This window comes from Aptenodytes forsteri, unplaced genomic scaffold (genome assembly GCF_000699145.1).
Source record: "Aptenodytes forsteri isolate BGI_AS27 unplaced genomic scaffold, ASM69914v1 Scaffold171, whole genome shotgun sequence".
NCBI classification, from domain to species: domain Eukaryota; kingdom Metazoa; phylum Chordata; class Aves; order Sphenisciformes; family Spheniscidae; genus Aptenodytes; species Aptenodytes forsteri.
In genome coordinates, this window is record NW_008794211.1 from 3,006,090 (window position 1) to 3,017,860 (window position 11,771).

At 37.8% G+C, this 11,771-nt stretch overlaps 1 protein-coding gene across 2 annotated transcripts in view; it reads right to left on the reverse strand.

Annotated features, from left to right (window-relative positions):
- HACE1 (HECT domain and ankyrin repeat containing E3 ubiquitin protein ligase 1) overlaps window positions 1-11,771 on the reverse strand; it is a 52,970-nt gene that overhangs the window by 13,233 nt on the left and 27,966 nt on the right. For both annotated transcript variants that reach the window (XM_009285021.1, XM_019473546.1), the window contains exons 12-17: window positions 8,895-8,963; window positions 8,135-8,222; window positions 6,281-6,392; window positions 6,092-6,189; window positions 5,811-5,898; window positions 4,537-4,686 (exon numbers count right to left, since the gene is read on the reverse strand). In XM_009285021.1, coding sequence (XP_009283296.1) covers window positions 4,537-4,686; window positions 5,811-5,898; window positions 6,092-6,189; window positions 6,281-6,392; window positions 8,135-8,222; window positions 8,895-8,963 — 605 coding nt within the window. The remainder of the gene's footprint in view (window positions 1-4,536; window positions 4,687-5,810; window positions 5,899-6,091; window positions 6,190-6,280; window positions 6,393-8,134; window positions 8,223-8,894; window positions 8,964-11,771) is intronic.

The window sequence follows — 11,771 nt, forward strand, 5'->3', positions numbered from 1 at the left end:
TAGCTCGCTAATGGATTTTTGTAAAAGCATCTAACCATAAAGAACATACAATGTTAAATGAGTTTCCTAAAAAATCTTAAAGTTTTCTACATAACTTTTAGAAACCCAGATATCATATTTTTCTGTACAATATCATCTTTTCCCAAAAAAAATTATTTAGAATTGGGGGGGGGGGAAGACAACTTTTCTGTACTTAGAGAACTTCTTCGCTCTTCAGTTTTCTTCTTTTTAATCGTTTGCTATGAGACCTACTATACAATTGAAAAAAATTATTTATAGGAATTTTACATTTTCAAACTGAACTTGCAAGTCATTTAGAAGCATTAAGAAGAGGTTTGCTAGAAGTTTGACTTTTATCCAAGTATAGAAACTGCTTATTTACAGCCCTTTCACAGAAATGGCACTCGAACAAATTTGAGCAAATGTGCCCAGAACAAGGTGACCCTGAGTTTACGCAAGAGAACTACCCTCTTCATTACACAAGAAAGCAAACCCCAATTGCTTTAACTCTGTCATGATAAATACTTTAACTCTACCAAGACAGATAAATACCTGGGAAAAGGGACAGGGGGTGAGGGTGGTAGTAGGTTTACAGAAAAGCAAGTTACCGGGAAGTACTCTCTTTGCTTCACCATCTTCTGTGCATTGTGAAGGGTGCCCGTTATTAGAAGTCTTAGCACGCTATGGTCTGCAGAAGCAGTACCCCAGAGTAACACAAAATTCAAAGGTTAGCAGCCGGTGCAAAATTTAAGTGCAAAAACTGTTACAGTAGCTCCCTGGATCAGCTGACTAGTGCTGAAATGGTGTGTACACAAGCTGTAAGGCATTGTTTTTCTAATAAAATCAAGCAACGCTCCAGTTTAAGAGAGGGATAGGTAGTTTACTAATGAGTTTTCACTGTCATCTCTCTCTCAAAAAAAAAACCTAACAATTGTCTAGTAGTTTCTAGAGGACTTCCACTTTTGCCAACTAGTAAGCGTATGTGCATTTCACATATGAAATGTGGAAATAATGATGTCTCTGAGGGATATAAGGAAAACATGTGGGAAAAGGAGACTGAAAAGTAGGAATCAGAGACTCCTTTAGAGAAGAAACTGAACTGGAGTGTTACAATGAGACTACACTCGTAGTTAGCACGTTGTGAGACCAAAGCACTAAGCTCACTCATTTGCTTGACAGATATTTTACCAATCAATAGACTCAAGCCAGACAGTTATAAAGAAACTCCGTCAGATTTATCAGGACAAAATTTGAATCCCATGAAATACTATGTATCTTTCTCTTGCTATACCCTAAAGGCACCTGTATTTTGAAAAGGAAGAGAAATCTATCTTAGCATAATTGTGATAAACAGGTATTTCTGTGCAACAGAGAACTTCAAAGAGATACTGCAAGTAAGCTTTAAGACAAGTTCAGTAAGTATTCAAGGATTTAAGGCCTCCAGCTCAAAATACACTGACCCAGAAATTAATTTTTACTTTTGTTTATGCCATTTCAAGGAGTATTTTCTATTATACTGTGAAAGAGGGGACTTAAGTCTAACAGCAGATAGCACAGCCAGGAATTTATCTGCTACGTGTCTTTGTGGGTTGGGGGTAGATTCTTTTTCCAAACAGAAAAGTAATTGGCTCCTTCGAAAAAATACAAAGTAACTGGACAACAGCACTTAGTGAAGCTCTTTTCTCCTTCCCTGTTTAAGCAGAAGGCAGACATACAGGAAGTTTGAGAAAAAGAAACCTAAGAGGCCTTATTAACTTCTGACTGTACTTCTGTCTCAGTTCTACATCCGTAATACGGCGCAGCCCTAATAAACATGAAGACCTATGGAATCATGTTTGATTTCACAGCACAAAAAAAATCATGCAAGCTACATATCTAACATCTTATAAAGCACATTAGTTGTGTGTTACCTGGGTCATCACTTAAGTTGGTGATCTTTCCTTGCCTACGAGATATTGTCGCAGAAAGATCTCAATTCAGCACAGTGAAAAAAGGTGATGCACCCACCCGAGTCTCAAAAAAGTAGCCACATTTGTTCATACAGGTTTCGGCTTCTAATTAAGGCACTTCCACATCACGTTTGTTGACTAAAGAGAAGAGTTCCTTTGAAAGAGGTTCACACTGTTCCTCAGACACAGGAGGTCTTACCACACAACTGGTGGATTCAGTGCCATCAACAGGAAAGGCTACAGAAAACAAGGATCTCAGTGCAAAGTGAGAAACCAAAGGAATGGAAACGGTCTCAGGCTTCGAAAGATTTCATACTCCATTACTTAAGGCCTGACAAGTAGCTGAAGGGAATCTCTATGTCTGTAACCTGGTAACTTGTATTTGGCATGAACAGCAGTTAGCATAACCCATAGCTGAACCTGAAACAAAAATAAAACAAAAGCCCCACAGGAGCATCTGCTGCTGTGCAACTTGGGTTCCTTGAACAAGAAGGGAGGAGATACACAAAGCTGAGGGAAAAGGCCTTGGGAAGGTTTAAAGAAACCACTGTGATTGAGGCAGAAAAAGCAACTACTTTGGGAAGCGGAGGTGTAATTTTTCCCGTTCTCTGTGTCTGGTAAGTAACAAGTGATAAAAACCTGTGAACCTTTTGAACTTGAAGTTGAATGTGCATAAACCTCTAGAGAGTTCCAGGATGCCTGTTCAACAGAATGACAAGACCTTACTAAGAGGGACTGGTGAGATCTTACTAACAGAGACTACACACTGCTGTTTCGTTTGCAACAGTTACTCTAGCAAAATGAAAAAAAGAAAAAAAAAGAGTAAATCATAGGTCATCTTGTCAATTCAGAAACCGACAAATCCAATATATAATCACAAGTCAAACTAGAAAAGAACCCAAATTCATTAGGAGTCATTTCCAAAAGAGGTGACAAGGGCAACACTTGGCTATTCTCAAGGTGTCACTGAATAGCAGAAAAAGATGGTTTTCTCCTTTGTGAATACATCACATGGAGATTAGCCTGTGTCATTCTTCTGCTCACAGAGAGGAATCTCTATGTCAGAGGCCAACCCTTACATCAGTGCCAAACTGTGCCACACAAAGATATGTCTACTTTGGAACCGCTTTCCTATGTGAAGATCAGTGACTAGGGAAGCCCAATGAGGCATTGCCAACATGGTGCTGCTTCAGATTGGCTTTCCTCCATTGCCTCTTGCCCAGTACACAGTCACTCTCCTGTGCAGCAGAAAGCAGTACTGAAGGAAAGAAGTAAAATGAATCCCTTTGTCAAGAAGATCTTGACAAAGATGACTGAGCCTGCACCATCGACAAACTGCAACAGTGTTCCCTGAACACTTTCAGGGAAGAGAACAGTAAATCTGAAGTTAAGAGTTGATCTGTCCTGGACTCAGCAAACATCACAGGAAGACTGTAGGTAGACAGAATGATTACAGAAAAACAGAATGAGATGCAAACAATTCCTTGAAAACCTTGCTAGGTCTAAAGTAAGGAGTGGTTCTTGAGGAAAAGTAAAACTTCGATTCAAGCTATCTTATACTTCCAAAGATTAAAGAATAGCGCTTAAACACAAAGGAAATTCTGCATGCAGCAACAAAGGAATTTATGTACTTAGAGGAGTAACAGGAATGCAAAGGGAATTTACCCTTCCATCACATCTTCATGCAAGAGGAAAAGTTTTTCATGACAATGCAGAACAGGGGCATCATGTTCGACAAACAAGGGGCACAAAGGTTCTCAAAGAAGAGCGGAGAAGAGCCCTAGACCACAGATACCACCAGCTAACAGTGGTCCTTCTCTATTAAATAGAAAACTTACATTTTTATAGAGACTTCTGACCAATCCTCCTGAATGCTACAGTAAGCGTATGAATTAGTAAGTAGTATTTGTTGGTGTGGGTAGACAGGGAGGTTCGCAACAGTATGGATTCACCTTGCTAAAACATTACATGACTGAAGAACTGCAGGCATAATTAAGAATGCCTGACAGATTTTTGCCAGAGTTCATAATCATTATCAACTTTGTAAGTCTGTCCTAAGTTAACTAGGGAACAATTATTTTCATTTCTCAAGAGTGACATCACATGGCAGGACAGATGAATTTCACAACTGTGATGCAAAGAATTGCATACACCACAAAAACAATTGGCTGCACTAGTCTGCCTTTCAGACATTCCTAGTCAGCAACGTTAAAAACAACTAAATTATATGATTATGCTTTAGACAGATTAATAATGCCTTCCTTGTTTTTAATTTAAGATTCATATTCAAATATAAATTGAAAGATTAGCTATTTTATTAAAAGTTGCTAACTGTATAAAATTCCCACATAGTTTTGCTAATGTATTTCTGTATTTTGCAACTATAACAGTTCCCAAGAGAGGCTCAGACTGGAATAGCAATTACTGCCATATTATGTTGTGACTCTGATGTACATAAAAGATTAGCAAGACATTCATTTCCAAGACTTTTTCACTTTTAACACATACACACAAAAGTAAAAAAGGAAAAGGTTTACTGCTCAGACAACTGATATGACTAATAAACAGGATTTTAATAAAACCATACCAAGAATATGTTTGTAGAATGACCTCGTGAAGTAGATGTTCACCAACTGCCTGTGATTCAGAGCGAGCCCCAGGATCTGGCCTGCAAAACGGAAGTAGTTCAAATGATCTGGATTTACAGAAGAGTTGCTGTTGGGCTGGAAAGTTGTTCCTATAAAATAAAAGGATTATCATGTTTCATGACTTTTTTTTTTTTTTAAGTGAGTTCGTATTTATCAAATACACTAAAGCATCTGAAACACCACTGAAAGTTTTATTTTGGGGTTCTGGAAGATTGTTCGGGGTTTTTTGTTTACACCAAAAAGACATCAGAAAGAAATGTATTAGAATGTAATGACATCCTATTATTACAATGATACTGCTTAGCCACTCTCCAAGGCACCACTCTAAAATAATTATCATCAACATAAGGGTAATGACAATCTGCTAAGTTTCATCCTCCATCTTACTATATTGCTATGTGCATTTTTTGCTCACTCTAATGGGCCACGCTTCTATCAACTTGTGAACAAGCTCAAAGGAAGGATCAGAATGCACCTACTTCCTTTAATCTGGCTCCAGCCAGATGCAAACAGGAGACAGTCCAGTCCTGGTCTCCTTGGAAAAGACCACCTCAAACAGACGTCCCTGAACTTTTCCTTTTAACTTTCAGGAACTAATCTATGCCTCTACTGCTGACTGAATTCCTTGCCACTTCTCAAGACTTTGTAAGGTGGAAAGCAAAACATTTATCACTGATGATGATGTGAAATCTTTTATGGATAAAGATTTGCTTTATATGAAGCACCCAAAAGACAAAAAGTCAAACACAAGGCAGACCTGTGGAGATCAACATCTGGGTTTACCACACAAATTAACTGACTGAATTTGTGGATTTCTAAAAGGAAATAAAGGAATACCTCCACAGTTCCCTTGCAGATGCAGAAGAAAGGAAAACACTTTTAATACTGTTCTCAAAGTGCCATGTCCTCCTACTACCAAGCAGAAATACCATGGATTCATCAAAACCAACAACTCGCTCTCCTCTTACAAAAGAGAGAAGAAAATCAAGGAAATTCCAAATTAAGAAAAAAATTTCATCTGTAGTTATAAAAAAAGTACAATGAATAGATGACTTCTCTCTATATATATGAGATCAATTCTGTCAGTGTTACTTGTAAAAAGTAACAATCTTCTATTCTGAAACCAATTAAGTGACTTTTTTCTTGGATTATAAAAATGCTTTTATAAAAGACGACACCTTAAAATTAGGAAAAAAAAAAGGCAGAGACATACCATCAGCTGACTGGGTAAATAAGGCATAATCTGGGTTAACTATTTCACTGGATAAGATATCAAACCATTCACGCACCACACCCTGTCCCTGCATGTCAAAAGAATAAAACATATTAGTACATAGAACTTTCACTGCACAAAGTTACACTGAGTAACCACATCTTTCTTAATAAAGTATAAAAGTTATTTTAAATTAGGATTTGGTTCAAAACAATACTTGTGAAAGAATTAATATTTCCATATATAAATACTATAAAGGAAAACCATGACATTTTACCCACCATGCCTTCTTCTCCATGAAATCTCACAGCAATCCCCTGCTTTAGTTTTGCACAATTTGCTTTAGACACAACTTCACAGCTACTCCTAAAAATAGAATCTAAATACAAAGCACCAATTAATTTTTTATCTTAATTCATTATATTTCAATGTATTTCAAAGATATACTAATTCCATTTATAACACAATACCTCTGTGAACCAAAAGGATGTCATTTTCATTAACAGGCCTGTGCACCATGTCCGAATCTGGCTGCCCAGCATGCAGATGTTCATAGAACCATTCACAGCGATCTTTAAATGGCTACAAAACAAGGGGTAAACCATATTATATAGATGCATTCAACTGAATAATTCCTCTCTCATAAGCATGACTGGAAAGTGGTTATGCATACTTCTCAATTCATTTTTGAGATGTGCAGAGAGTTACTCGGTGCTACCTCAATATGCTATACAGTATTTTGGGAAGAGGAAAGGACTAGACATGCCCTTGAGTACTTGCTGAAGTCTGGTATGCAGAAAGACTGGACCACCAGTTATTCAGAAATAGCTATCAGAGTTCACCGCATAGGAGAAAAATAGCACAAAACTTCTTCCAGGGCAGGGGGGGAAGGAATCTAGATACGAAGTCAGTCACTGGCTTCTGTAACACTACTAACCACAGCTAAGCACAGAAGCACGAGTGACATAAACAAGTCGTATTTGTAGTAAAGTTCATTGGCAATAAAAAACAGCCCAAAGGAACCAGAAACCTTCCAAAGCAATTCCTAGGTGAGAAGGTCCTAGCTTGTTTGACTCGGTATTTAGATTGACATTTTGCAGTTCTTCTGAGACGAGTATGCCACAAGTATGGCCTCTCTCATCTATCATGATTCACAGCACGTACTTTTAGTTGATCTAACAAACAGGGTATCAGTTCTCAGGGTCTCTTCATTATTCATAGGTAATGAATTTCAAAAACACACATTTCAACCAAAGAATGAGTAAACAGTACACATACACTATGTCCTAAAAATGAAACTGGATTACCAAAAACAATGTACATCTAAAAATAAGCGCACGGTACAAATAAAGCTTTTGGAACAGACCCTCCACAATTATTTGGGGGGGAGCGTTCTGGTTGGTTAGAGGAATTTTACCTTTGTTTTCAACAAATTCTGTCTTTGACCAAAACAGTTTAATGTAAGGAACCTTTCTAATTGAGAACAAAGCAAAAGTAAACCAGTGTGTGCTAAATGAAGGAGTTCCAAATAGCTCATTATTGCCCAAAGACCATCTTCATTTGTAATAAAACAAATACACAGCTCTGTCCCTGCGCTACGCATAGACAATCATAATCTTTTAAAGGTAAGTGATGAAAACATAGCAGATGCTTAACACTACTGTGTTATGTAAAGCAGCAGACTTCCATATGGGGGTTTGCTCACTAATTTTTTCCACTTAACTACACTAGCCTTCCCTAGAGTAACTCTTTAGTCTTGAATTCATGTCCCATGTTAAACTGAGAAGTGAGTTTAGGTTATGCAAGACTTCAGGATTTTACTCAAAAAAAAAACCAAAAGGAAATGGTATGAAACAGAGCAAAGGGTAACAAGACAACATGATGTTTCACTGAAGGAGCTGCCGCTAATTAACGATGGCCAAATCAACTAATAGTGGTGTATTTATCCTCTGGTTTGTCTCAAAATGTAAGTCAATTAAGAAAAAAGCACAGCATTTTAAAGCTCAATCTATTAGATGTGCACAAATAGATTTAATAATAGAAAGTTAACTCTGTTTTACTGAAAGTTGGACTTGTAAGACATATTTAACATTGGTCATCTCAAATGGACTTACACATGTATATTAAAGAAGTAGAAGTACAGAAATCTGGCTGCCACGTTTGTTTAATCTGATCTTTCAACATCCCAGATTCAGAAGCACTGGAGGTCCCACTTAGTTCTTCCATCCTCCCCAAATGGATTTTTTTTAAAATATTATTATTTTTAAACAAAACATCCTCTTTATATGCATAGAAGTTGTAACTAAGCATCTCCTGACATTTACCTGAGCTTTTATGATGTGCATAAATCTGGACATTAGTTCAGGACACTCAAGAAGAAAATGAAAGTGATCAAAAATTATTTTGGGATTTCTGAAAGAAAAATAGGTTAGAAGCCTGTTAGTCAGAGATCTAATAATAATGCTTCATGATACATGAAGTCTACATAAAGAGACAATGCAATTAGTCATACAGAAGAGTTCCAACAGACTCTTCTATTTCATAATGTTTTCCTAACTCTTGTTTCCAAATGACTTATACTACCTCATCCTTTGAACATGGAGGATTACAAGCAGCTCTCCAGACAGAAGCAAGGTTATAAATGGGACAGTCCCAGAGAAACTCTGGAAACAGCCAAGTGTACAAAGATGGTTTAGACTCCTTTAAGAAGTCATTAAGTATAACACATTTGAGGAAGAATGAAAGTTTTCATCTGCGTCAAAAGGGAAGGCTTTATTTGGAACAAAGATGAGAAAAGAATCCATTAAGGAAATTATTCTGTTGCTCTGTGAAAAAAATTTTGTTCATGAAATCTCACAGAATCTTACAAAAGGATCACTTACATATGTAGAAGAGTTCATTTAAGCGTGAGCTCTGAATCATCAACATGCACTCCCCTTGAATTTGGCAAGACCATTAAAGTGCATATGGTACATATGTCACAATAATAACCTAAAAATACAACTCCGTATGGAGAAAAATATAAGTATGAATTATTTTGGGGGGAAAAAAAAAATTAGAAATACCGTATTTCTTGAAGCTTACCGGTTAACAAAACACTTAAGGACATCATCGTGTTTACAGACAAATTCTATAAAACGAGGCGATGTCATCCTGTTCAAAAAAATCATAAGATGCTTTTGGTTAATGAAATTGAAAAGAGTATGAGTTACATAAGTTGTTGCTTTTTTTTTTTTAAATAAAATACTACGCAAATAGAAACTGATGTTGTTCAACTAGTCAATCATGAAATGAAATACTCAGCAGCATTAAGGTCTCTAATAAACTAATAGAAAAGGCAAAAATGCCAGTAATCAAGAAGGCCAAGCAACCTGACCACTAACTGTTATTAACTACATGAACAAGAGAAGCTCAAACTAATGGAGATACACATTTTTCTATTGAATCCTTCCAGCTTTCAATACAACAATGGAAGCACAGATATGGAAGGACTGATATTATATGCACAATATACACAATATGCACATTATTCTATATTCTTGTTCATTGTATAAAACTCCCACCACATACCTTGTAAATTGTGGTAAGTGAGGAAAAGAGCCAGGAAAAAATAACCTTACAAACTTAGCAAACTTAATAATGGGGGGCAAGGTGGTATTTAATGGCTTCAAGAAGTAACAAAATTACTTGTCAGGCAAGCGTCTCATACACTAGTATGAAATTTTATTTTTTCTCATATATATATATATTGAGAACAAGGGAAGGATTAACATGGGTGCAAATTTTACTCCATTTATTTATATCTATGTTCTGCATTTTTTTTTAAAGAGAAATTCTTAATTGGATCCTTTAGCTTCAGCAAAAGCTAATGAATACTTGCAAACAAGAATAAAACCCTCTCATCAAGTGCCTTGAAAGGTTGTGAGAAATAGTACTTTAAAAAGACCAGGATAACAATCCTAGAACTGTTGCTGTTCCCCACACCAATTTAGACAAGAGCTGCTCATTTTGTATAAAACTGAGCTATTTTCCTTCTTTCCCTTACTCTGTTTTGAAGAAACAAGTCTCACCATATCCTTCCCCTCATCCACACAAAAAACAAACAAGCAAATAAAATATTCCAGGGACCAAATATAAACATTTTAAACACAATTCTAGTCTGAGAGATGATCTGAAAGTATTAAACAACTAAAAGTCTTCCCTGAAAGAAAATTAACACTCTCTACCTACATCTACACAAAGCTGTAAGATGCAATATACAGAGGGGGAAAAAAAAAAACCCCTTAGCATACACTCATCAGTTTTGATGCTGAAAACGCGGAACACTGTATTTCAGTATATTAACAAAGAATGCCTAGATTCAATACCAGCATTTGCAGAAGAAAAGCAATCATGGCAAGTAAAAGAAAATAACCTCAGTATTTCAAATGTTAACCAGCATGAAGTGTCATCTTTATTGTATGAATATTAGGAACAATGGAAAACTATGAGCTCTGTTTACTCTCCTCCATTAAACATAAAGACACTCAAATCTAAAATTAGAGCCATTTTAAATTATTTTGTCTGAAAATGTCATTTGTTATAATTTCAAATGTTATTTGGAGATGGCAGCAGTATTGAGTTACACTACTGTGCCACTTACTCCTATTAATATGAAAACTTCAGTAAAACAGAGTAAGTCTCAGATCTTTGTACTTCTCTACACAGTTCTGAAAAGCCCTAAAGCAACACAGAATTCAGGTGTGCTCTGCCTTACTTTCCGGCATCCCAGGGAGTTCTCCCAGTTGTCACCAAAACAGTTCTTACTCTCCTGGCTTCTAGGATAACAACTCTCAATTAAGCTTATGTAGCATCCATGGGAGTTCTCCCTAACCTGAAGCGTAAATTATGCATAGGGACAGACCCATTGGGCAAGGCCCGTCAGCAAGTCACCTGGACACAGGGAGACAGTCACCTCTCTGACTGAATTTCAGTATAAAGAGATAAATTGGGGGTGGGGGGGAATGTACTTAACTTCTATAAACATTTCCACTTTTCATTTGGCTGCTGTAAATAATACTTTACTGGCATTTTATCTTTAGCAAGGTTTGATGGAGACTTCAAGGGAAATGGCTAACCAGCAGTTCCTTTTTCAAGGTGGAGTAAAATTAAAAATGAAAGTACTGAGGTGCTTGTGGAACATGCTGATCCCCAGATTGTCTTCCAGTGTCCACAGAGGAGCATGCCCCAGACAAACAGTACTGACCAACTTGAAAGCTTTTATTCCACTAGGTTTGACAGAGAAAGAAAAACCCTTACTGTGGCTGGGAATAACCAAGAGTTGTCATGTAGTGGGAACCTTGCTTCCAGATTCCTCAGGGAGCTTGTAATACCATCATATTTGCCTAATCCTACACTCAAGAGGGTCAAAGGATCCTTTCCTTGCAAGTTCACAAATATAATCTCCATCCTTTATTGGATGCAGGGGGGAACATTGTCACTGAGGATGAGGAAAAGGCTGAGGTACTCAATGCCTTCTTTGCCTCAGTCTTTAACAGGCAGACCAGTTATCCTCAGGGTACTCGGCCCCCCAAGCTGGAAGACGGGGACGGCGAGCAGAATAAACCCCCCGTAATCCAAGAGGAAGCAGTCAATGACCTGCTACGCCACCTGGACACTCACAAGTCTATGGGGCCGGATGGGATCCACCCGAGAGTGCTGAGGGAGCTGGCGGAGGTGCTCGCCAAGCCAGTCTCCATCATTTATCAGCAGTCCTGGTTAACGGGGGAGGTCCCGGACGACTGGAGGCTTGCCAATGTGACGCCCATCTACAAGAAGGGCCGGAAGGAGGATCCGGGGAACTACAGGCCTGTCAGCCTGACCTCGGAGCCGGGGAAGAATATGGAGCGGTTCATCTTGAGGGTGCTCACAAGGCCTGAGCGGGACAACCAGGGGGTCAGGCTCAGCCAGCACGGGTTCATG